This window comes from Gouania willdenowi, chromosome 5 (genome assembly GCF_900634775.1).
Source record: "Gouania willdenowi chromosome 5, fGouWil2.1, whole genome shotgun sequence".
Lineage (NCBI taxonomy): Eukaryota > Metazoa > Chordata > Actinopteri > Blenniiformes > Gobiesocidae > Gouania > Gouania willdenowi.
The window spans coordinates 20,650,290-20,677,085 of record NC_041048.1 but is presented as its reverse complement, the minus strand read 5'-3'; the positions used below and the strand labels follow the sequence as shown (position 1 = coordinate 20,677,085).

General features: G+C 39.5%; 3 protein-coding genes across 3 annotated transcripts; all 3 read right to left on the bottom strand.

The window, feature by feature from the left end:
* Positions 1-12,368: 12,368 nt before the first annotated feature.
* LOC114462990 (MORN repeat-containing protein 3-like) lies at positions 12,369-13,184 on the bottom strand. The gene has a single exon (XM_028446182.1). It carries the CDS (start codon positions 13,110-13,112, stop codon positions 12,369-12,371), a length of 744 nt encoding a protein of 247 aa, XP_028301983.1. The 5' UTR covers positions 13,113-13,184.
* A 2,398-nt stretch (positions 13,185-15,582) lies between these two features.
* LOC114463567 (40S ribosomal protein S26) lies at positions 15,583-17,238 on the bottom strand. The gene is made up of 4 exons (XM_028447204.1): positions 17,197-17,238; positions 15,964-16,141; positions 15,759-15,889; positions 15,583-15,673 (listed from the first exon to the last, which is right to left on the bottom strand). The coding sequence occupies exons 1-4, from the start codon at positions 17,197-17,199 to the stop codon at positions 15,638-15,640; spliced, it is 348 nt and encodes a 115-aa protein (XP_028303005.1). The 5' UTR covers positions 17,200-17,238; the 3' UTR covers positions 15,583-15,637.
* Positions 17,239-20,178: 2,940 nt separating this feature from the next.
* On the bottom strand, positions 20,179-25,838 carry fkbp11 (FKBP prolyl isomerase 11). The gene is made up of 6 exons (XM_028446181.1): positions 25,646-25,838; positions 25,472-25,534; positions 22,585-22,672; positions 22,418-22,451; positions 22,265-22,335; positions 20,179-20,393 (listed from the first exon to the last, which is right to left on the bottom strand). Exons 1-6 carry the CDS (start codon positions 25,775-25,777, stop codon positions 20,179-20,181), a joined length of 603 nt encoding a protein of 200 aa, XP_028301982.1. The 5' UTR covers positions 25,778-25,838.
* Positions 25,839-26,796: the final 958 nt, after the last annotated feature.

The window sequence follows — 26,796 nt, the reverse complement described above, 5'->3', positions numbered from 1 at the left end:
CATTTAATGTCTGTTTCAGGAAACCCTTCATTTCATTAACTGTTGCTGGCCCATTTATTCAGCACTTACTCTAATAATAAAACTCACCGTGTAAATGTGCACAAGTTCTAAGGAAAACCATCTTTTCCTACCACATCCTGGTCTGCATTACAAGATTACAATTTCATTTAACAGATGCGTTTATTCAAAGTGACGTACAATGCACTTACGGTTAAAGCACTAGCTCAACATCTCAAAGAGATGACCCAGATTGGACTCCAACCGATAACGCTCCGATTCCAACCTGCTTTCCTAAACTGCTACTACACCGTTAGTGTGTGCTGTTCTGTATTACCACAAATACCTTTCCCAAGCCAAAGACACTTGTTTTCCTACTGTTGATGCTTTTTTTCCCCCATTGAAATAATGTTTTTACACTGTTCATGTTGGGTAGATGTGTTGATGTTGGTTGTCACAAAATCATGTTTTTTTTAATCAGTCATGTAAATGTTTATTTATTCACTTGTTTTCTTTGATCTTCAAAAAAAAATACTTTTATTTAAACAAGCAGTCTTTTATTGAGACAAAAGGTCAAATATATTGAGACAACCATGGTGTGGATTGAGCACGTCATAGCTCCTGGTTGTGGTCTTGGTCAGCTTTTTCAGTATTCATTTAATCCCCCGCCCCCATATCTACCAGAATATCTTCTGGAATAGAATTCGTAGATGGGGTTGGAGCTTTATCCGTTTCAAAATCATAAATGGTTCCAATAACTGGTGATCCCTTCACCCAAAAGCCTTCAAAAACCTTGCGCGTCTCATAGTTGTAAAACTTTCCCATCCCATTTGGAATTCCATCTTCAAAGGAACCATGATATTGGTTTCCATTTGCTAATCGAAAGATTCCCAGTCCATGTATCGTGTTCCTTTTCCAATATCCTTCGTAATTGTCTCCATTTACACAGTACATTATTCCCAAGCCCTCTTTCACACCCTGACACCATTGCCCTTCATACACAGCTTCGGTTTTATAAAAGAATTTACCATAGCCATGCTTTATTCCATTTTCCCATTCACCAATGTATTTTTTTCTATATTGTTTTGTCTCACTGATCCACTCGCTATAGACACCATATCCATTTGGTTTTCCAAATTTCCACTCTCCTTGGTATTTGGAACCAGACTGTTGCTTAATTTCAGTTCCCCATCCATGCTTCCAGTCATTCATCCATTGTCCATTGTATACATCTCCATTGGGTGAAAAAACACTCTTTTGTTTGCCCGTTGCCCGTGACTTTTCTTCCAGCTCCGTTATTGTAAAACGTTTTTTGGGATTGTGAGATGCCATGACTATGAGTAGCTTATTCAAAATTGTAAGAAGGCAAACTTTTACACCCTACTTAAGACAGTGTCGTTCTGTGAGAGCTGACTGCTCGAGTCATTCCAAAGGAATCTGGTTGCTAAAAAGAACATAAGCTACCTGCTGACATCATAGAATATTCTCTCATCAGAGCAGCAGATGACATCATCGGTGACATCATTGTTAAAGGCAAAAATCAGGAGCCAGTATTAATAAGTACATACATTGGTGTTTTTTTTCACCATATCTGCATTTTTTGTCTTGAGTTTACAAATTACTGTGTACAGGTGTACAGGTTGTTCTAAACCAAACTGTGACAGTCAAAGGACATACAGGTGACATGCTCACACCCTCATTCTCTAGGCCTAGAGAGATATAACTGTCTAGGGTTATAAACTCATGTACATTATGTAGGCTGTTATTATTTCAATTCATTTCAATTCACTTTTATTTATATAGCGCAAATTACAAAAAAGTCAACTCAAAGTGCTATCAAAATCTAAAATTCACAATAAGAAAAAAAAAAAAAACAAGATCCACATGAATAAGCATTTAGCAACAGTGGGAAATAACAACTCTCTTTAAACAGGAATAAATCCCCAGCAGAACCATGTTCAAAGGTGGCAGCCATCTGCTTTGACTGGTTGGAGTTAGTGGACAGAAGGAGGAGAACGGAACCGGATGGAGAGCATCAGAGTGTCCCAGACTAGTTGAGCCATGAACCACAGATCAGGAACTGTCAACTCCAGCTTCAAGACACCTGAAACAGAAAAGCGAGAGAATGGCGAGGAGAAAGCACAGACTGCAGCAAAACATGATACAGTATTATCAGGTCTGCCTGCATGGAAACACCTGGTGCTAAACTATGTGTGAGTGGAATGAAAATGAGTATGGAGTGGACATCAGTGTAAATGTTGTGTATGCAGTGTGATGGGTATACAATGAGGTTCAGAAGTGGGGTGTTGGCGACAACCCGGCACAACTGCATCTGAATGCAGTTCTCATTGCAGCCCATTAGAGCTATGTGTAGATGGTGGATTGTGTTTGAATATAATGTTGGTGTTCTACTATATAATCTTAGTTTTTAGTTCCTATTTTTAGGTTTAGGGCTTTTTTCCTAGTGGTTAGGTTTACGCTATTATGCGATATACTCTTTAGCAAATAAGTAGGTTTTGAGTTTAGCCTTAAAGGTGGAGAGAGTAGAAGCCTCCCGTACTGAGACTGGGAGCTGGTTCCAAAGGCGAGGAACCTGCTGGCTGAACGTTCTGCCTCCTGTTCTACTTCTAGACACTTTAGGAACTTCCAGAAGACCAGTAAACTGAGAATGGGGTGATCTGCCCGGACAATAGGGCAATAACAGGTCTTTAAGATATACAGCAGGTTGATCATATAGAGCGTTATAGGCTAACAGGAGGATTTTAAACTCTTTTCTAGATTTTACAGGAAGCCAATGCAGGGAAACCAATACTGACACAGGGAGGAGTCTGCATGCTTCTTTCATAAAACGAATGATCAGCGGATGTGGACTTGCAGTTCTATCCTCAAGCCCATGTGACAAGGCAGCAATAGCTGCCAGATACAGTTTCACCTTGGAGAAGGCTTTCTCTTTGTCAATCAACTCCTGCAGAAATGACAAAATAATTCCTACAGAACACTGAAAGTCCCGTCCAGTGACACCAGCCCTCAAACACCCTCCACTTACAGCCGTACAGAGACCTAGTGGAGGAAGCCTGAGCGCTCTGTACGGTGGAAATCACACTCTGTGAGAGTCCCACGGCTGACAGATTGCGCCACTCAGGGGCCAAGCCCAAAGCGCCAAGCGCTCTGGGTAAGGGTGGAAGACCGAGCCCTCAGCCTGTGACAGCAGGGCCCTACGCAACAGGAGTTGCCAGGGGTGGGCGCACAGCAACCGGTAAATCTCTGCCAACCAGTGCATGGCAGACCAATGCAACGCCACCAACCTCTCAACCCTGGAGAGGGTGGGGGCAGCAAGGCTAACGGGGGGAAGGCAAAAGAAGGCAGTACGTGCGTCTAACACAGTGCGTTTTCTTTCTCTGCGAACGGCTCCAACTCGGTCCATGCGTAACGGGCCCACAATCGTTCTACAACCTCCGGGTGTAGCATCCACTCCCCGTAAATCGGCGCCCCCCCTGGACAGCAGATCTGCACCTGCGTTCAGGGCTCCTGGGATGTACGTCGCCTTTAGCTAGAGGAGGCGACCACAGTTTCACAGGATCAATCTGCACACCAGCAGGTGCAACCGGCAAGAGCGCAATTTGCCTTGATGGTTGATGTATGCTACTGTGGTTGTATTATCCGTCTTCACCAGGGCATGGTGGTGCGTGAGGAATGAAAGGAAATGTCCCAGCGAGAGAAACACAGCTGAAAGCTCCAATAATTGATGTGAGAGCACTGTAGGCTCACATCCCAGTGACCCCTCACAGACCGGCCCTTGTGCACCCCGCTCCAGCTCGTCAGGCTGGGATCCGTGGTGACCACTTTCCTGGACGTTCAACCTGCATGAGGTCATCCACAGCTGGAATTGTCCCCTGTGGAGGCAACCGGGCAAATTACAAGGATGGCAGTTGTCACCAGCTTGAGTAACCGAGGACCTAATCTGAATTGAACATATTTTCCTGGTTGGAAAAATGTGAGGCATGCCCAAAAAGCTTTCACCCGCCCGCCAAGAGGTGCGGCATGAAAAGCACCGAGTACAGAGATAGCCCCAGGAGGATCATACCATGTGCTGAGGACAACGTGCCTCATTCCGCGTTTATCACAAAACACACTGTCAGGCAAGTGACGTAATAAAAGATGCGTGTGCGCTCCGGCCACACAATCAAGCGGTTACGTTGTCGTCGCTTATGCAAGCCGCACAGACACCGTCGGTATAAGAAAGGCCAAAAAGGGGCACGCGGTATCCCCCGGAAAGCGCATACGTTTTGAGGAAGATACATCGGGATGTGGAAATATGCGCCCTACAGACCGACAAACTTGAACCAAACGCTCTGTCGTACACAGCGCAGCAGGAAGGCATGCTCAAGCCTGGACCTGTATTTCCTGAGATATCTGTTCCGAGCACATCAAACCAGGATAAGGCGAAACCCACCCGCCGAGGGGGATCAGCGGGTGTCGCCACCTTGCTGCTTATGGTGACATATTCTTTTGTGTTTCATTTGTTGCGCCCTCAGTCTTTGGCTTGGGTGCAACAAATGGTTGATTTATTTATGGTGAAATTATGTGTTTAAGTAAGTAAGTAATTTATTTATAAGTAATTTAAATGCTTTTCGCAGATAAAATTAAAGCAGTGGAGAAATGAATACAAGTGGGCAACAGCCGAAACCTCCATTGAAAATGTCCATTCCTCCCGGTAGCCTTCGGGCCAGGCCGTGGTAGCTGGTAGCTCAGGTGCACTCTCAAAGGCAGAACAGGTGGAGCTGGAGAACAAGGAAAATCCAGCTGTGTCACCAGGGAAGATAAGAGGAACAATTCGATTGCTCTCATTTTCTCTCTGACCTGGGCGTGCCGGCGTAGCTGCAGCCAAGGGAGGGCTGGAGCACAGACAGTTTATGCATATTTAAGCCGCGAGTCCTGGGAAGCAACCTGTGCAAACGCTTTTCTTTCTTGGTGCCGCGCAGGTGGGGATGGAGCTGGGATTTTCCGCTCCCATCTCTCTCCCTGTGGCCTGGACCACGCAGCGTTAGACACGGAGACACAGGTCGGTGACAACCAACATCTCCATCCACATGACCGGGTCCTGAGTCGGCCCAAAAAACCCTTGCACAGCTCAGCATAATAGGCTGTATGCGAGGGGGAAGATTTGGAGCGCTCTGGCCGTAAGCGCCGCCACTTTGTAAGCCTTCTCAGTCAGGGCTGACTGGAGATGGTTAGACATGGATGGCAGGCTCGGTCTCTGGAAGGGGCACTGCTGACAGTCGCGGAAGCAGGTGCACCGCAGCCGAGGGATGGGACACCGAGCTCCTGCTGCCATCTCTCCGAGCAGCTCCGGGAAGATGGGGGGAATGGGACCGGGGATGGCCAGCTGGGCAGCATCATGTGTACACACGTCGAGCATGTCTAAACCGGGGAAGGGGGGGGCGGGGGGGGCTGGCATGTTCCACTCATCTCCATCCTGAGAAGCAACGAAGGCCACAGGCTGTGCAGCCCGGGCCGGAGTGATTAAGTTGTTGTCTTCTTTATTCTCCTCTAATGTGAGGAGTTCAAGGGCGACATCTTCATCTTCCCCAAAGTCCAGTTAAGGCATACCTGTCAAGTATCCCATTTTGGCCAGGAAACTCCCGTATTTTACCCCTCTTTTCCGCCATCTTCCCGTATTATTATTTTCCCGTAAATATCCCGTATTTTAATGTCATAATAATAAGCCAAATTAGCATTATCTGTACGCATGCGCAATTCCCGGGTCAATATATCCGGGTCAGAGTTCACGACTGCCCAGCGTGTCAACAAAGCCCCTGTCTAGCGGAACAACCGGCTACTTATACGGACTTTTAGGCATTTACTTTGCTTAAGGTCGTTTTAAGGCAATATGCCAGGGTGCCATTGTTCAGTGCGTGGCTGTTCCAACGGTACACGTGGGCTTAATACGTGGATGAAAGAGTTTTGCCCCGTTCACGAGTGCAATAAAGGAACCTCACGATGTATATGCGACCCGCCATACGTACTCATCCCATTTCCTACTGAAAGAAAAGATCCAGAACGTCGTGCCGAATGGATTAAATCAGTAAGTTTGACATATACTGTACTACATTAAAGCTAACTAGTAAACAAATATTATATTGTGGTGTACATGTTAGAGAGGTGTCTCTCACCCAGCAGGTTTCGGGGGTTTGTTGGCGTCCTTTTCTTTCTCGCCACAATATGCTCGATCCCCCCAGGATCAACTGTCAACATCGATCTCGAGCAGAGATTTATAATCAAGGTTGACAGCCTCTCGTTCCTGCTGTTTTGTCAAAACTATAGGCGCTTTTTGAAATGACAATGCCCAAGCGAGGGCCACCAGTTCTTTCTTCCTCTTCCCAGTAACAACGTGTCCACGTCTCTTACAATATTCTTTTAAAACATCCACTTTACAACGCTCAAAATATTCAATATCTTTGTCAGACTCGGCCATGTTTACGTTTTATGATACGAGCTAGGCGGGAGCTGGGTAGTCCTGACCTTTGACCCGGACCAGCATGCTTCGCACGCAGCGAGATGCCGAATCTGATTATTAAAAGATGTCTTACTAAACTGAACGGCGTCACTAGCCACGCGAGAACTGCCACCTGAAATGGCTTGGCTTTGTGGCAGCTCTCGCGAGATTAGTGCTGACAGGCAAAAAACCCGGAAACAACTCGGAAGAGATGAATGAATGAAGACGTTCCGGCAAAAAAAAACAAAGAACTGGTGTAAATATGTTATAAAATGAGACGCAGGGTTTATCTTCATAAAGAGCAGCAGGATGGGACGCAGTTACACGTTCTGTTAGATTAATACCTGAGATTTTAACGTCTACCACAGCGGAAGGAACAACGTAAGTCACCATGAAAAATCAGCCAATCACAAGCTCCACAAATATACACTGCTTTATAAAGTGTTAAAGAATGTAAAGTCTGTAATAAATGTGTCTAATAAGTCATTAGTGAATACCAGAGAACCACATGAGTGATCATGAGAATTTAAAAGAAAATATGTAATGAAAATGAAATGTTAATGTATAACTTAAAGACAAGCAATGTGAAATTAACAGTAAATATGCAACGTGTTGACTTGTATATAAACTGTAAGTATATTAAATAAACACATGTGCTTCATATACACATTTATGTTTTTATTTAGGCTGTTTCATAATTTAGGAATTAGGGCTGGGAGATATATCGAGATTCAAGATGCATCGAGTTTTCTATTTGAAAACTATAATATTTCATACATCAATATATATATACTGTATATAATAGCTTATTATGTATCAAATACTAGTTTTAGGAGTCACTGCTTTTACTTCTCAGAACAACATGTAAAGCTCAGTTAAATGATTAATGAGTGCACATATTGATCAGCTGTTTGCTAATAAATGTCCCTGTGTGGCATTTTGAATCAGCAAATTTAACCCAAAATGATCGAGACTAGTTCCTAATAGGAACGTTCATTTTAATGTTAATAAAGGTCAACCTACCATATTCTAATCACATAATTGTATTTAGTAAGTGGTTGACAAGTGGGTATTTTAGATTTATTGTACACTTATCATAAAATATAAAGGATACTGGAGCTTGGTTGGGCGGGTGGGACAGATCGTAGTGGGCGCCAGAAAATTTCCCTTATTTTCAAATCCAAAACTTGACAGGTATGGTTCAAGGACGTCTTCCTCCAGTGGAGGAGCGGTGGAGAGGTCGAGCTGGGAGCTTCAGCTGGAACCGATCCTCACTGTGGGCTCCACACAGGTACGTTTTCATCTCTGTCGCGACGGGAGTGCCGTGGGGAGGAAGATACGGGTCCTGCTGAGACAGGCCAGCTTGGCATGCCGGCCGGCTACGGAGGCTCTTTACCGTAAAAACGGCACAGTGGCGGCAGGAGCCGGGGGCGTCCAGGGTCCGCCAAGCTTGTTCCAGCTCGAGGCCCCCTGAGCAGAGCTGGTGGGTGCCCGATATCTTGTTTCTGCACCTGCAGAGGCGAGCCTCTGAGCCTCCAGACCCCCTGATGTGCTGAGCCTTGTTCTCCATTTTCTTCCCTGTGTAGGCAGGAAGAAGCGGTGAGCTAGCGCTGGCACGTGGCTGCTAGCCGCTAAGCTAAGCGAGGACCAACACCCAGGGCTTGGCGACCGCGTGGGGTGGAGGGGGCGGGGTCTTAACCGAGCCACGAACTGGTGTCTTGCGTCCGGTGTTCGACAACCGTGGTGCGGTGTTGAGTGAAGCGGTGAGCCGAATCAAAAACAAGAGGTTTTTCAAGGGCGCTGTATTTCCCGCCCACTGTACTTAGAGTAGGTGGGACTACCTGCCGTGGATGAATACATTTCACCAACCAATCAGGATTGGCCTAATGAGATTGGGCTTCTGAGATATGATACAAAGGCGTGTATCCCATAGTGAAACATGAAAGTGAACTGTTCCCACACATATTTAAATGAGGCTCAGCTTCAGTTTGGACTCGCTCACATCAGCTCCATAAGGAATGAAATAATTTATATTTAAATCTGTGTATTATGTCGGAAGCCAATGGTTTTGTTTTACTATAAACATCTGTATCTCCTCTGTATTAAAACAGGACGCTCTGTGGGATTATTTCCTCAAACCTCCAGCACATCACACTCAGTCACGCTTTAGAACAGGTACCGTATTGATGACAGATGATGCTGATGCACTGATCATTTCTGAACGCAGGAATAGAAGAAGTTTAGAAAATCAGGCTTTCCACACAAACAAATATTAAGCTGTCGAGGGGAAAAAAGGAGAGATTTTAACTGTGGTTTGGACATAAGAATGCGGCTGATCCCACACTGATATAATCTGATCAATAATCTGATCAAGTCAATCTGTTACATTAAAAGTGTGCTTTATCATTTTCATGAATTTCAATAACATTTACAGGAGTTGGTAAAACACCATGTTCCTTCAGACCGCCTTCCTTAGTGAGGGCTGGTTATGGTCACAATTATGCAATCAAATGTATTTATTTAATTGCAATAATAAAACATGCATAGAGTAATATTATATAGTACCCATATACAAGTTATAATTATAATATAAGCTACCTACTGTAAATACATATGATCACAATAATAATTCTATTCATAAAGGTGGAGACTTTACCTATATTGTTCATAGAACAACATTTCTATACATTTCTAAACCCATACCAAAGATGTCTTTTCAATTATATAATTACATATTATTTGCTGCATTTTATAATTCTTACTATGTTTTAAGATGTGAACTCATTTTATATATATATATATATATATATATATATATATATATATATATATATATATGTATAGTACGCATAGCACAACGCAGACCGTAGTGTATTTTGTACTGCATATTGTTCTATTAAAGATTGAATAAAGGTTGACTTTATCTCCAACGCAAGCAAGCCTGAAAGTAAGAGCCAAAAACATTTGCCAGGATGTATGTCAGAAAGTATGAGGGGGTCATGTGTTTTATGGCAGAGACACTGCTGTCTCCATCTGCTAGTTGTAAAAAATCAGGGGGTTCCAGATAGACTTATCTTTGTTTGAGCTCATTTTAAGTGTAATACCATTTGTTTTGTCAGATTTTCTCCGTTCATAGACGCTGTGTGCCTGCACAGCCTTCAGTGTTCGTCTTTGGCTCTGCGACATGACTCATTGATTGTATTAATAAACTTCCTATTATTTACAAGTCATTTGTCAAGCGAAGACTTTTTTCTACGCCACCTTTTATCATCATCACCTTCTCCACTCCTGATACACTTTAAACCACAGGGAAAAGATCTAAGATCTGCATAAAATAATAATTAATTAGGCATAAAAAAATAAAATCTATCCTAACCACTCCAGGAGTACACCCCACAGTGTGGAACACAACATAACAGTCACAGTGGCAGCTAGTGCATTTTTCTCCAGGGGGGCTACAACTCCAAAATAGATATACTGTACACTCAAAAACAGGTTTTATGTAGCTTTGAACAAATAAATAAGGACAATTGCAGTCACAGAACTGTTTTCAAACTAACCACATTTATTTGTCATTGAACCCATAAACAAATAAGAAGAAATATAGTATAGTAGTATATGCCAAACTTTTTTGGCTCAAGTACCCCCTTTCTCTCATTTCTGAATCCATGTACCCCCTTATGTCCAACTACCACATTTTGCTCAGAATACTATTTAAAAACAACTATAGATCATAATGATGTAATGAATGAGTGATAACACACATTTTAAAGAATCTCATTTTGTAAATAAGTGTAAAGAAACAGCATTTAGTGCCTCATGAATAGATTTATTTCTATAGTTTTATTTTTTATTTTTTTTATCATTTATGGTAATTTCCCTCCTGATGTGGGACCAGGAGAATGATCCTTCTTTTTTCCGTTAGTGTTCTGATCAGTATCATTTCTATAATCATTTTGTGGGTTTTCTGTGTCAATGTGTGTGTTGGTTTCATTTTGTGTATTTTGTTTTTGTGTGTGGTTGGTATTATTTAAATTATTCCATCTCAGTCTGTTTCCTTTGTCATTTTGAATTTTTCTCTGTTATGTTTGTGTAATTATAGCAACGTGTCTGTGTTGTCGTTTTATGTACGTATTTTAATCTCTCAGTGTGTGTTTTTGGTGTCATTTTGCAGATTTGGTTGTTGGTTGTCTGTTCTTTTTATTATTCAGTATATTTTTCTCTTATTTGGTGTTTTTATTGTTGTTTTGTGAATTGTTGGTAATATGTAGTAATATTATCATTTTAACTAAAGAAATAAACTTTATAAAACCCCATATTTTTAATGCTTTCATTTGTTAATTTTCCTTCTCTCTCTCTCTCTCTCTCTCTCTCTTAAATACCCCCTGGTGCCATCGCATACCCTTAGGGGTACACGTACCCCAATTTGAGAAACTCTGGTATATAAAATAGAGTGAGTGAGTGTGTGTCAGGGTTATTATACTTCCTGAAATTTGTTATGTTTTTTAATTTGGTTTTTGAGATTTTACTTTTTTCCTCCAGGTTTAGTTAGTTTAACAAGTAATTAAATAAAAACGGGGGTCAAAAATGAATTAATAAATGAATATACATAATTTAAGACCTGACAATATATAGTTTAAAACCTAGTTTACAAAATATGGACATATTCAAGATTTGAAATCATCAAATGTAGTTTGTTCATGTTTCTTTGCCTTCTCTGAAAAGTGCTTTAAATGGTTCTACCTGTCTTTATCCATGCTGAGTCAGCAGGTAGGCAGGGAAAGCAGACTTTTGAACGAGAGTGGACCCCAAAACAGGAAACACGTCACCACGTCTGTATTTATTCTGATTATCTAAATACAGATATACATTTGTTTCGTGATATTTTCAATTCATTATTAATTTTTGTAATTTTTTATGTCTCAAACAAACGTGATGACAGTTGGGGCGGCGCCCTAGCGCCCCCTATTGGCCAGCCGCCATTGAACGGTCGTGTGTTTGGGAAAGTGGGAGGAATCCGGAGTACCCGGAGAAAACCCACCCATCACTGCAGCGGAACGGAGCTCTGCATTGGAACTGTCAATCAATGCTTACTGAGGGTTTCCTCCAATCACGGAGGAAACCTTCCTCCCTCCTCCCAGCTTTTGTAGGAGGGGCGGGGCCAATCCAACCCCTAGAGGGCAGTCACTCTGACATTTTACAACAAAATACGCAAAATTAAAATACTTTTACTAAAATGTGAAAAGTTGGATCAATCAAAGTTGATTGATTCTAGTCCAACTTTTGGAAAGTGGGTTTGGGGTTTAGTTACTCCTAATAATAAATTCAAATTGCCAATTAATGTCAGTTTCAGGAAACCCTTCTTTTCATAAACTTTTGCTGGTCCATTTATTATCTGAGTTTTATTACTCAAATAATAAAACTGTGTAAATGTGCACACGTTCAAATGAAAACCATATTTTCCAACTACGTCCTGGTCTGCATTATAAGATTACAATTTCATTTAACAGACACTTTTGTGTAAAGCGACGTACAACACAGTTACGGTTAAAAGACTTGCTCAACATCCCACAGCGATGACCCAGATTAGATTCAACCGGTGACCCATCAATTACATGCCTACTTCCTTAACTGCTACACTGAAAGCCAAAAGTTGTTTTTCTCCCCACTGAAATAAAGATTTTTTTTTACACTGTCCATGTTGGGAAGATGTGTTGATGTGGGTTGTCACAAAAACAGGTTTTTAATCAGGTGTGTAAATGTTTCTCTTGTTTTATTCATTTATTTTCTTTGTTCTTTTTTTTTTAAAAAAAACCTTTTATTTCTACAGGGAGTCTTTTATTCAGACAACAAGGTCTCATTTTCAGGGAGAGTCTTATATTTCTTTATGTGGAATGAGCTTGAGCTCCTGGTTCTGGTCTTGGTAAGCTTTTTCAGCCTCATTTAAAACCCCATTCGCATCTACCAGACGTATAGTTGTAATAGAATACGTAGATGGAGTTGCAGCTTCCTCCCTTTCTGAATCAGAAATGGTTCCACAAACTGGTGATCCCTTCTTCCAAAGGCCTTCATAAATTTTGCCCAAATGAAAGTAGTAAAACACTCCCTTCCCATTCGCAATTCCATCTTCAAAGGAACCTTCATATTTGTTTCCATTTACTAATCGAAGTATTCCCAGCCCGTGTGCCATGTCCCTTCTCCAATATCCTTCGTAAATGTCTCCATTTTCATAGTACATTATTCCAAAGCCCTCTTTCACACCCTGACACCATTCCCCTTCATACACACCCAAGTTTTTATAAAACATGGTACCAAAACCATGCTTCTTTCCATTTTTCCAGTAACCAATGAAGCTTTTTTCAAATTGATTTAACTCACAGTTCCACTCACTAGAGACACCATATCCATCACGTTTTCCCAATTTCCACTGTCCTTGGAATTTGGAACCAGCAATATTCTTAAATTCAATTCCCTTTCCATGCTTCAGGTTATTCAGCCACTCTCCCTTGTATACATCTCCATTGGGTGAAAAAACACATGCTCGTTTACCTGTTATCATTGTCTTGGCTTCGCGCTCCGCTGTTGTTAAAGCACGTTTCTTGGGTTTGTGAAATGCCATGGCTAAGGAGTGCTTAACACAGGTAACTTACAAAATTGTGAAAAGACAAACTTTTACACCTTCACAGACACAGTGTCTCCCACTGAGTGAGAGCTGACTACTTCGAGTCCCTCCAAGTGTTATGACTGGCTGCTAAAAAGAGCCTGTGACATCATAGAACATTCTCTCATCAAAGCTGCAGTCGGTGACATCATTGTTACAATCAGGAGCTAGCATGAATAATTTATGTTTTTTTTATATTTGTTTTTTTTTTAACTTTTTACCAGGGGTGTAAAGAGTACAGAAAAAATCTACTTAAGCAAAAGTGATGAATTTTACTTAAGTAGAAGTAAAGTTACTGGTGTAAAAATCTATTCGAGTATAATTAAAAAGTAGCTCACTTCAAATGTACAAAGTGACTTAGTTACTTTTGGTAAGGAGGGGCATCTCTCCCATGCAATAAAAAATTCCAAAAATGTGTATAAAGATCAAACTAGGTTCTTTTTTTTAATTATTATTAAAGAACACCATTTCAAAATAACATGCATGAGAACAAGACGTGGCGTGGTTAACCTGGATGAATGAAATAAAATAAATGTCAAGGGTGTCAATTCGATGAGGTAAGTGCTTGTGTCAATACATCCAATGTGTCAGAGAGTCTAATAAAACATTTTCCAGTAAGAAAACAATTCCTTTCTTTAGAAATCTCTGAAAGCAAGAAATGTGTACAGTAGGTTATATAAAGTCTATAAAACATTCGAGGTGAAGTGTCAAAAGCTTTGTATGCATCGATGCATTTAAAACAACCTGTCTAATGAACAGATTACATTGATTATGCATAAATTGTGCATAAACAACAAAGAAAGCATTAGAAAAATGCTCGATGAAATTATGAGAGGTAAAAGTGCTTGTGTGAGCGCAGACATTTACAAGGAACAGAACAATTCTTCAGGGCCTCATTTATAAACGCTGCGTACGTAAAAAAAGAGAGAGTACTCCACTCATAAGCAACGTTTGGGACTTATTAAAAAAAAAAAAACCTGGCAAGATAATGTGCGCACCCTCCACGGCAGCTCTGACACTGCCGTACGTACACACAAATCATGAGAAACGGGAAACTCCGCCCCCAACAGGAGAAGAATGAATTAACGACTGCTCTGTGACATCGATACATTTGTGTGAAATAATCGCACATTGCACATTTCACATATATGAAGGATATATCTGCCAAAACCAAGGAGGAAAATGTATACTGACTCCCCAGAGTGACGTGCACACGACTACAAATACAGTTTATTATTAATAATAATAATTGTAATTAAAATCACATAATCACTGCGGAAAACTGCTGATTAATTGGCTGCAACACCTGTGGTTGTTAAAATAAAGAGGAACGCGCACACAATGCGTAAAGACGCACAGTGGCGTATCTGGCACTGCTGGAGGGGGAGATTCCGGAGGGAGAGGATCTACAGAGACCAGCGAGATCTATAGGCAGGGAGGGAGGATGGAGCCCCCGGCCTGCACTCACCAGTAAACACCCGAGGACTGATGAAAAATATGGTTTTACTTTAAATTAAATATTGTAATTTATGTAACGGGAACAGGCGTGGCAAAATGTAAGGCAAAATCCTTTATTTGCCATATCTCAGTCTTAGTATAGCCAGGACCTCCATTAACCCAGGTATTTAGAATAGGGCCCCAAAAGAATGCATTGGGCATCGTAGCATTTAGAAGCTAATAGAATACACCAACTCGTTTACCCATCAGTTTAATGTTAACTTTAGATTCACATCAGAGCATTTTTTAATCTAAATGCAGTGTACTAGGTTTAGATATTCATGGACATATTTTCATTTAAATGTTCACCTGCACTACTCATCAATGCACTACTGCAATATTAGCTTATTATTATTATTATTACTATTATCTTGTTATTTTGTTAAGTTCGCACATATTAGTCTAACTACTCTTATATTTATACTTCTTTTTTTATTTATTCTAGTTGATTGTTATTATTTAATGTTACACTAGCTGAGAGAGCACAGGTCACCAAGACAAATTCCTCATGTGTATTCATACACTCTTGGTCAATAAAGTTGATTCTGATATTCAGGGTTCCCACACTTTCTTCATAAATGATTTTTCAAAACCTTTCCAAAATATTTTACCAAATTTCCATGACTTATTTCTAAACCGCTAAGATCTAGTCAAGATCATTAAGTACAAAAATGAGCGGGAAGATCTCGTAATTCCCGCTCAATGATGCTGCCGGTATGCAACACTTACACTTAGGGAAAACCTTAACCATTTTTGGGGTTTAATATATTTTAAACGATAAAATAGGCTATATTTCCAAAACAGTTAAATTATTCTGTGACTTTCCAAGACTGGGAAATCATTTTTTCAAATTCCATTACTTTTCCTGGAATTTCATGACTGTGGTGACCCTGGATATCACAGCTGTAATGATCACACACATACACACCAGTGTGAAAAGATGTTCACTTTATTTTTCAGATGTGCAGCATCTTTAAATCCTGCTTTTACATAGGCTTAGGAGGAGCTCTTGGTGCACCAGCCTGTAAACAAAAAGTGACAAAAACAGTGAATATATTTGTGTTACAGGCATCAGAGATTGATTATCCAGATTGTTTAGTGACTTACGGCGGGCCTGAATCTGGGCGGTGGGGTGCGGTCTTTCCTGGCCTCACAGGAGCGGTTTCTCACCACCTTACTGTGAATGGCGCAGCTGACACAATAATGCAGCTTTACGTACAGCTTGGGCAGAACATAGGCTGTGGGTGGAAAAGGCCTATGTTTAGTTCATTCTCAGAGTATATATAAAGGAGAACAGAACGGAGGCACTTACAGTCAAAGACACTGGCCTCCGAGATATCCCTCACAGCTGCAGCCTCCACAATGTTTCTGATGACAAACTTCTTGATGGCCTTGTCCTTGGGCACACAGCGGGCACAGTTGGTGCAGCGAATGGGCTGCACATGGCCACGGCCCTTCTTCGCACGACCATTATTCCTCCTTTTTTTAGTCTGCAAAACATGGGAACCAGTTAAAAATGGTGCATTACCTAACTGACAGTGAAAAATAATTACTGAAGTCATTTTGCCATTGATTAGAATTGTACACTTACAATTTTAAATTAGAAAACAAATATTACCAGAATTAATTTTGGAAAATATAAATTGTAAGCCCAAAGGTTATGATAAAATCACTATTGTAGACCAATACTGTGATGCACACATTGTCCTTTTAATTCACTTGGATCCATATTTTATTTCTTCCTTTATTTGGTTTTATACTTATTGTGTATTTCTGTTAGTAGAAATAGAAGCAATATGATGGAAATAGTATAATTAAGGAATGGGGGTAGCGTTGAGTCTTCTCCACACTGCCTTTTGAGCAGACATTACTGCAATTATAAGTGTACATGGATCTTGTAAATTATTTAGAACATCTGATTGTTTTTCTCAGTTGGAGTTTCCTTGTACATTATTTTGTTTTCATATACTTGCTAAAATTATACACTAATAAATGAAAATGAATGAAATGTAAAATTAACCATAGCTGTTGTATATCTTTTACATCATCAAATCATCATTTTAAAACCTCTAAAACGCAATAACATGTAATAAAACCCAACACACAAGTGATAAATCCGTTTGATGTTCCAAATAACGTTTGTGTAAGAAAATCTCGCGGTAATGAAGAATATACTTAAGCCGTCCGCCTATATACGGCTACTACAAGCTAAATTCTAATTATCAGTTCAAACACCAATAAATAATAAGAAATGTAATGTACTCTTAGACCATTTCACTTTAACTAGCAACATAATTTCACCCTAGCGGCGGCATCTTCTGCTAGCTAGCTACCAGAACACATGCCCCAAACAGCTAGCCTGCTAACAGCTAGCATAAGGCCCGCTCTGTTTGAAACATGTTTTGCAGTTTTTTTACAACATAGTTACCGGGCGTAAAGCAAGGCGGTGTACTTATAACACACGCAAAGTATAGGATGAGTATATATTGGACTTTAGAGACTTTATGTATATTTTCAACCAGAGCCGTCAAAGACACAGACTCACCATGTTGCACGGGAAGCTGGAAAGAGGACCGGAAGAGGTAGTTCCGTAAGAAGTAGTGCGCTCCGCTCCGCCCTCCAACATTTTAGCAACAAACAGTCTATTTGTTTCTCCATTACACTGTTTTATATAGCTACACAATATATATGCTTGATGTGAATGTCAAACAATACATTTATAAATCAATGTGTGCGAATAAAACAACAGAAAAAGAGCGTCTACACGCGGATGAATATTATAGCGCTCAAGTCAAAGCGTAACTTGACGAAGTGATGCGGCCACAGTGTCTTGCTAAAAGCCGGGGGACGCGGTGCATTGAATCAAGCGCACTATCTGCTGCGCTGACTCAAACAATAAAGCATAAAATGTAATGCATAGTTTAATTACACAGTTATAAATCAGTGAAATATAATTTTATACAAAAAACATGTTTTATTAGATAGGGTTTTTTATTTTAATTTTTTTAATACATGTACATTTTTCTATTTTTAATTTTTTTTTTGCTATATAAAATCATTAAACACAATAAGTGATGTTAAACTGTCCTTTGTGTTTTATTATTCTGATTATATATACAACAATTATAATATATTAATAATTACTATTTATACATAAAGAGTTGCATCATTTGTATGTTGGTATGCAAAGTTTGACTGTTTTTCTACATAACGTGACTCATGAATCTACAAGTTTTGTTCAGCTATGGGAATATTCAAATATTTAAAATTCAACATCCTTTGCCTTAATACAAATCTAGTCTGTTTAACTGGTTTTTAAACAAATCCCCCAAAGACAAGAGCAATACAAGTTGTATTCAGTTTTCCTGAGTTAGGCTTTTCCAGGTAGAATGCTGACAGAGCATATAGTATTGTTTGTTTGCTCGCAGCTATTTCCATGCCAATGTCACTTGTGCTTCCTGGGAGTAGTTTGGGATGAAGCTTCCATAAAAATGCTTGCTTAGTTTAACCATTATTTTTCATTAATTGAATATCACTCGTGTCTCATAAAAGCAGTGTTGAACACACTGTACTTTGATGAGTCAAAAGTTAAGAATCCATTTTGGTCTATAAATTGATTATATGATTTCTTTTTCAACTCAAATTACTTATTTGTTCTATGTTTTTATTTCAGAAAAAGTGTGGTGTTCTAAAACTTTTGACCGGTATTGTATATAGCAAAATAAGTTGTGTAAAAAAAATCCTTTACACATTATTATATAATATGTAAGACTACATTGAAACTGTGGTTTATGATGAGTTTTGATGATATTGATTGGATTCAATTGGATTTTAAAACTTTTTTTTAATAATCTTTAGGGGTGAAACTTATCCTGACTAACAAAATGATCCGGTCCCCGTATTTCTTGCTTTTGACCTCGGTGACAAATCCACTTGTGAAATAAACATACACCTCCAAGGCCTTAGGCCTTCATTTGTTTCCCACTATAAAAATGAGTCTGAACTACTAAATAATCAAAATGTCTCCAAACTCAATTACCGGAAAACTTAATGTCACTTTTGAAATCATTTGAGCTTAAACCATACGTATCTACGCTGTTAATCAGACACATTTTCTCTATGAATCTAGCATCGGGCGCCATGGAGGTCACTATGTTTATGTTCTCCAATATGGCAACCTGAAGTGTGTCAGTTAAAAAAAAACCCTCTGTTCAAATATTAGGATTACAAAAACACACACCATACCAGATCATTTGAAGCCTGACGGCCACTGGTGCTGTGAGATGATAGAGAGAAGGAAGGTAGATAATCGGTCTGAAACAGAGGAAAGGATTGAAAATCTGGGAATATTAGATCTGATAGAAACTGGGATTCTTTGGAGAAAACAAGATAAACAAAGTCAGGATTTCTTGAAATGAAAAACGAGCTAAAAGTGTTTTAGAACTGAAGAGATTTTTAGATAAACTGATGTGCATGATGCTGAGGGTGATGTCGATGGGGTTGTAGTGAACGTGATGAGCTAATGTGCCCCGCAAACTGGGTGTTGAAACACAGGCTCTGTAATATCTAATCCTATGACCTTTTCACTTGCCAGAAACTCAACACCAATGGATGTTCCCCAGAGAAACAAACCTCAGTTGTGGGCACAAAATGTAATTAAATGTATGATTGTGTGTAAGCAGTGACGAACGGGCATGAATGGGTCTCTGGGCCGTCGGGCAGCATGGCTCTGTGTGGCTGAGTCAGCGTTACATGCTGAGGTGACACTGCTTGCTGGCGTTGTGCCAACTTCAAGGTGCATTTTGGATCGGGGGCGGTGATGGGGAGGGAGTAAGATTGGCACAATCTACTTAAACCCCTACTGAACTCAGAGCTGTGCTGAGATTCCGCTGAGAGCTGAGCCCAGTTCACAGAGATGTATATAATCTAAATACTGGGCAGTTAAGAGTAATTCCGTTGAATTCCTTTCAATGAAATTGTCTTTGGCGTTAATATACCCTCACATACAGGTACATAAGAGCTAGAAGCAACACCGTCACTTTCAGTTCTGTTCAAAACCAGCAAGTTGTTGGTTTCTTTTTTAGCAGCTGACATTGACAATGCTTTTATGGTATTTAAAGGAACAATTGGCCACTTTTCCAAGTTCATCCTTTCACTTTAAGCCAGTAAATGTCAACCCTCTTTCTTTACAATATGTTTTCAGCTGCAATATTCTTCATTCCACAATCTCAAGTCTCTGCCATTGTTTTAGGCTGTGGGAGGATTGTTCATTGTTGTGCATCCCACAATGCAATGGAGAAATGAGAAATTGTAATGGTGTTTTTACCCAAGTTAACTGGTCCTAGGCATCCTTTAGCACGCTACTGTTCCACAATATGCATTAATCAAGGATAATCACCTCCAAAGGAAAAATCCAAGACTCTCTTGACTTGTCACATTACACCTACATGAGAAAGTAATAACGTTAAATAAAAATGAAACACAGGCTCAACTAAAAAAAGTCTTTATTGAAATATTTCTCTGTGTTTCATTCAGGTTTATTCTTGCTGTTCTTATCCTTTGCCTTCTTTCTGCTTGGCCTCTCAGCATAGGCCATTTTGTACAGGTAAAGTGCAATCAAGCCGAACAGAGTGGGCACCAAGATTAAGCACAGGGTGGGAAACACGTCGTTGACCATCATATGCCATATTGTCTTCTTCTTTAGCGATACCACATCCAACTCGAACATAACGGCAGCATCAGCTACAAGAGACAGAAGTCACAACAACCATCATGTCAGAAAAGCAAATTCATATCTTTTACTGATAAATACTATAAAATCTGTCAGTTGCAAGCTAATGCATTAATAAATCTTTAGTGTCCTGTTCGTTGTGTTTTGATGTCTCCTGAATCTGATAATTGTGTCATCGTCGAGCAACTCTGCACCGCTTGGTTCTCGTCCCCTGACATTCATGTTACATGCGAACTCAGAATCCTACTGTCTCCTCATGAAGTAAATCTAATTCACTGACCGTACTGGGTCAGGTCCAAACTATGAGACATTTATTTAGGGAGCTTCCTTTCAAATAAATTGATGGCAGCAACTCTTGATGATACCATCTTTTTGCAACTTTTTACACAAAAAATTGATGAAGTCACTTAATTGGCAGGTTATCTGAAGCCCGATTACTGTAATAAATGACCGTAAAAAGCTGTATATTGACTAATTACTAATACACAGACCTGGAGCAGCAAGGAGTTGCAACAGTGAAGCTCGTTATGAGAGCAGCATTCTGTTAGCTAAAAAAAGTGCCAGTCAGCATTGTACAGAGCCGATTTGAAAGAAGCCTAACATCCAGGTATGCGATTTATGACAATTATTCCAGATAAACTCTAAATTCATGGGAAAGTGAGCTACGGTACTGTCACAGAACACTTTGAGAAAGATTCCTTATGTGAGGATAAAGATCCCTCAGCCTGCTAAGGTTTTGTACAATTTAAAACTATAGATTGACTGTGTTAAAGCGGTATCTGTCACTGTGTCATTGGGCAAGGCACTTCACCCACATTGCCTCGTATAAATGTAGTGTGTGAATGAGTGTTGGTGGTGGTCAGAGGGGCCGATGGCGCACTATGGCAGCATCGTTTCTAGTCTGCCCCAGGGCAGCAGTGGCTACAATAGCAGCTTACCACCACTAGGTGTGGAGTGAAAGAATAATGCTATAATTCTGTAAAGTGACTTTGAGTTCCCAAATTTTTTTAATGTATTATTATTATTATTATTATTATTATTATTATTATTATTATTATTATTATTATTATTATTATTATTATTATTATTATTATTATTATTAACTGTGACAGATGTTCCACAGTTGTTGAGTGTTTGTGAAATTACTAGATTGAGTTGAACCTGTGATAAATCATTCTTGTTGGGGACACTTGTGTTTCCCTGTTAAGACAGTTTTTCAGGATTGCCATATTTACCCAGCGTACACTGCAGTTAAAAGCTTGTAGCTTCTTTCTCAGAGTTAATGAAATGTATGCCTGTAGGCATGGAAACGGGTTGTTCATGTTTGACGCATCGTTTTCAGTCGTTTCTTTCAGGGTAAATAAAGCCAAGTATAGATCAATATTAGGAGGTAGGAATGAGAATCTTTAGGCACCTCACGATTCAATTCGATTAGGAATCGATGCAAATATAGTAACCAAGGATACATTTCTGTAAAAAACAAAACAATTGCTCTCAGACAAGAGACAAGTTTACCTTTTATTAAATATATATTTACTTATAATAAGCTAAATCTGCAGTTTAAGTACTACAGTGTTTTTCAAATCATCGTCAGTCCATTAAAATATCCTTCTACAGTGTTTTGTGTAATTTACCATTTAAATAAATGATTATTGGAAATGTATGCATTGATTTCCAATTACTAAGTCTGAATGACGATGCATCGATTATTTCTCCCATCTCTATTATGAGGTTGTTGACGCTTCTATTTACCATAAATTCAATATTTATAATTAATATGAATTAAGAAATAAACTAATGAAATGACATTGTGATCTTTAATTGACAGCACAGTCCCATGCTGCACTGTGGTCGGGGATACCTGTGTGCATGTGTTCAGTACCTGGAATTACAGAAGGAAGATCTATTTTCCCAAATCCGAGGTTTGTAGGAATAGTTATTTGGATTTTTTGTCTGAAATGAAGAAAGAAGAACGATAAAACACGATAAGATACTTCCTGCGGATGAAGGCAAAGTTTTTTCTTCTTCTGCTCACCCTTCACACAAACCCATCAAGCTTTGTTCCAAACCTGAGGAGAAAATCAAACAGAGGCTGTCAACAAGCCATTCAGGCACGTTAGTCAACTTACTGAATGTGTGTGTGTGTCAGAAAACCACAAATGATGGAGCAACACAAATTATACAAATGGCTTGTTCAATTACCGAATAACACACTCTTCTTTCCCAGCTCGACCACAAGAGGATTCTGGGACAACGATGAGTGAAACACCTTCCCATTCGATAGTTTTGCCTGGTATCACAAACAAATCATGGAGTATGTGAGACAAAATCAAGGTTACATTAACAAAGAAATCAGGATTGCTGTGAGTTCAGTCGCTCACTTTCTAAGTGGTTGACACACACATTCAAAACAAACATCCTGTCTATCATTGGTCTCTCATAAATATGAGGTGAGATAGTTGAGAACATTTGGATTTACTGCCTCACACACTCATATAATCACACCGACAATGTTCCGTCGTCATAGTAAAAAGAAAGTGTCTATTTGTACTGTTGCCGGACAACCCCCGGTGCTATTGGTACGATTACCGAAGTACAAGTACGTAACGTTTTAAGATTAGGTTTAGGGTTAGGTTATAACCCAATATAGCAACAATTTTTAAGGTTAGGTTTAGTCTTAGTCATGTGACCTAAACTGGCCAAATAGCGACGTTGCATACGGATAGAATGTCGGTATATTGATACGGCAACCGTATGGATAGCTACTGCCTAGTGAATATGCTCCCAATTCTAAGTAAAAGCGTTGTTAGCACAAAAGCAGAATTGGCAATTTTTCAAAACAAAATCCGTGGCCCGGTGGTTGGGGACGACTGTTTGTGGAAATAGGCCAACCAGCTGCTGTTACTGAGCTGCAGTTTTGAGCTTCAGTTAGTGTGAAATTACCAGATAAATACAGGTCAATTATTAGACTGTGTTTGACAAATCTATATGTAAAAAATAACGATAATGTATTTTTTTTAAAGTCTTAACTTGAAGTGTTAACTACACATTTAATTGAGGTTACATTCTGTGTCACTACTTATCTGGTAAAGAAACTAGGAGCACTTCCAATAGAATCACATCAGTGAAATTGTTACTTTAGTGGCTGTTTCTCTCAAGTAAAAATTTTGAATTAAAAATGATTTGAGTATAAGAATAAATCTACCTTCATGCCTTTACATGTATATCACATTGTTATTTTCTGTTGAGTTTGTTGGTTATCTGAGCCCTGCAGTGTGTTTTAGTCACCTCTTATATCATTGTTAACTAACTGAGCTTGTTGTTGTTGTTTCTTTACTATTCAATATAAAACATTAACATCTTAAGACTTAAGACCATTTTTTGCTAACCTCAGAATGTAAAAGCATTTGTTCTTTCTTTCATTAATGCTCATATTGGTTTTTTTTACTCTGTGCTGACATGGATTATAATATTTGTGGTCCTCCGGTTATAGAAACTATCACATTATCAATTCATAAAAAGGAAAAATACAATAGCAAATGACACATATTTGGCTCCTCCAGTATTGTGGCTCCTGCTGTGATAAAAGTTGCCCACCTCTGCTCTAAATTAATTCAATTTATAATAAGTGTGTAAGACCGTAGTTATAAACATTTTTGGGGAAACAAAAGTAAGAATTAAGGCTGCACATAAGTGGATTCTACCTCATGTGAAAACTACGGTCTGAGGCGGTTGGTATAGAATTCACAGCTGTGACATAGAGCTGACAGCACGAGTCAAGTAATAATGATGGATGTTTGTAGGAACTCAACAGAATAACCAGGTTTTAAGATGTTTGGGGGATGAAGATGGTGATGATTGATTGTTTTGGTTTCAGATAATAAGCTTCACTCCACCGGGGAGCTTGTACCGTCCATTCTTTTTACAGTCTATGGTGCGTATAAGAACATTATTCATTCACACCAGTCATACTGGTGGTAGTAAGCTACATTGTAGCCACAGCTGCCCTACGGCATACTGACAGAAGCCTGGCTGCTTTTCATCCACAATTCATGCCCATTCATACGAGGCATTGTTGGTAAAGTGCCTTGCCTAAGGACACAACAACAATGACTTGGATAAAGCGGGCTTCAAACCCCAAACCCTTTGTTCGGTTATTGGACGACCACCCAGTTAAACACACACACACACACACACACACACACACACACACACACACACACACACACACACACACACACACACACACACACACACACACGGTGGGCTGTGAGCAGAGGTGACAGGTAATGAAGTAATGTTACTTAGTTTTTTCTGGTGTCTGTACTTTACCTGAGTATTTATTTTTATGGCGACTTTTCACTTTTTACTTTTTAAAATAAATATAGGTACTTTCTACTCCTTACATTTTAAAATCTCGTTACTTTTAAGACCATCAAAGATGACGTCACAACGTGAAAAGACGCAAACCAACAACTGCTTCTGCTGCTTCTGAGAGGCTTTTCAGCACAGCAGGACTCATTTCCAGACCAAAAATGGCACGTCACCATTCCAGAAACCTGGAGAACATGATTCTCTTGAGGCTAAATGAAAAATTTTGGTAGTTTGAGTTTTTTTTTTCTTCTGTTAGGCAGGTTCTTTAGTTTTATGGTTAACATGTTCAAGTTTTTAAAAATGTGAAACTCAAAGCTGCTCTGGGTTTAATTGAGAATTAGCATTTTTTTCTTTTCTTTTTGAAACATTTTATTTACAAATGTTATCTATAATGAGTTCTTCAGGTGTTCATAATGGGCAACAGATTTAATTTAATTTCCATGTACCAGTTTTCTACAAGTTCTTAAAATAAAATAGATTGAATTTGCTGGTTTAAACACCAGGTCTTATTATTGAAGGGACATTTGTTTTACTATTATTTATTTCATAGCATGTACTTTTTTTACTATTACTCAAGTAAGGGAGCAACTTCAATACTTTCACTCTTACCAGAATAATTTTTTTATTCAAGTATCTATACTTGTACTTGAGTACTGAAGACTAGTACTGTTTCCATCTCTGGCTGTGAGCACAGCTGCTTGCAGGTCTGACTCACCGTGTAGTGGATCTTCAGGGTGTCCCCCTTTCCAGAGACCGGGTAGCAGATTTCTGGTTCCACCTTGGGCCAGAAGAAAAGTTTTGTGTCAAATGTGTGTCATTATCATATGTGTGGTTTGTTGAGGTTACCTGCAGTGTTACAGTATAGTAACAACACACGCGCTGCACTCACCAAAGTCTCCACCTGTAGATGTTCAAGCAGGGTCATCTCCTGTCCACAGCACAGAGCTGCAAGCAGCAGAAAGCACACAGAGGTCTTCATTGTCAACTGATAGACTAGAGCTCCCATCCACAAACTGGTCATGCACTGAGGTCCACTTAAACACACACACACACACACACTGAGTCAGTCTGCAGGGTGAAAGGCAGCTCAGCAGGCACTGACAGGACCTAACCCTAACCCTGTACACCTGGGTCTCCCTCTCCTGGAGAACACGCCTCATTCCAACAGCATCACTGTACTTATTAAGAAGCTAAAGCAGTCTTCTGTACAGACGCTAGGGGGCGCTGAGTGTTGCACAGGTAAGAAGCATGAGTCATGTAGATCAGATCAGAGGTGTCCATATGTTAAAACACACCATAAATCCCCTGTAGAAAACTTAAATTCTCAAAAATGTTCTTAAAATGAAGTGGTGGTTCGGGTTGATCTCCATTCAATTTGTTACATTTGAATCCAAAACCAAAGAGTGCATTTAACACGTGTGATTGCAGTTTTTTTGATCACATGATAAAAGTGCAATTAAAACATGGAAAAGTACTGTTTATCATTTGTAGATAAACACTAAAATTCATCTCGTTTTAAATACATCTGTAGCAAATGATTTGCCATCTATTGTCAGAGATGTACAATTATTTACTCTTCAGCAAAAACAAATCGCTTCCTTATAATATAAATATGAGTTTTTTCTTTCTTTGGCTGGGACTCATATAAAACTGGTCTGCAATCCACAAGTTAAGAACATGTGAGATGTTCCTGCTCTCACATGTATCATGGTCCAAGATGAGAGGATAGTCATGCTTCACTGTTTCTCTGAAGCCTGTGTGATGACAGTGATGAGCAGAAAGCTTCTGTGGGATTCAATCCATGACCCTGCAGTCATCAGCACTGTGCATTTAATTCATTATTGTCCTTGCCAAACACAAATCCCATCAAAAGGAATGATTGCATCCCTTAATTGCAGCGAGCCACAAATTGAAAATAAATAAATAAATATAATAATGATTAAAAAAAAAAAAAAAAAAAAAAAAAAAGCGTCCTTTAATTCTTTGACAATTCTATTGGGTGCACAGGGTTAGCTTTTGGGAACAGAGCAGAGAAATCAC

Coding starts and splice junctions, on each gene's coding strand:
- fkbp11 (XM_028446181.1), bottom strand. CDS start 25,777: ATGACCAGTTTGTGGATGGGAGCTCTAGTCTATCAGTTGACAATGAAG. Junction 25,535..25,645: donor ATCTACAGGTGGAGACTTTG/GTGAGTGCAGCG, acceptor TTCTGGCCCAAG/GTGGAACCAGAAATCTGCTA. Junction 22,673..25,471: donor CCCTGAAGATCCACTACACG/GTGAGTCAGACC, acceptor TTGTGATACCAG/GCAAAACTATCGAATGGGAA.
- LOC114463567 (XM_028447204.1), bottom strand. Junction 15,890..15,963: donor GGAGGCCAGTGTCTTTGACT/GTAAGTGCCTCC, acceptor TTCCACCCACAG/CCTATGTTCTGCCCAAGCTG. Junction 15,674..15,758: donor CGCCCAGATTCAGGCCCGCC/GTAAGTCACTAA, acceptor TTTTGTTTACAG/GCTGGTGCACCAAGAGCTCC.
- LOC114462990 (XM_028446182.1), bottom strand. CDS start 13,112: ATGGCATTTCACAAACCCAAGAAACGTGCTTTAACAACAGCGGAGCGC.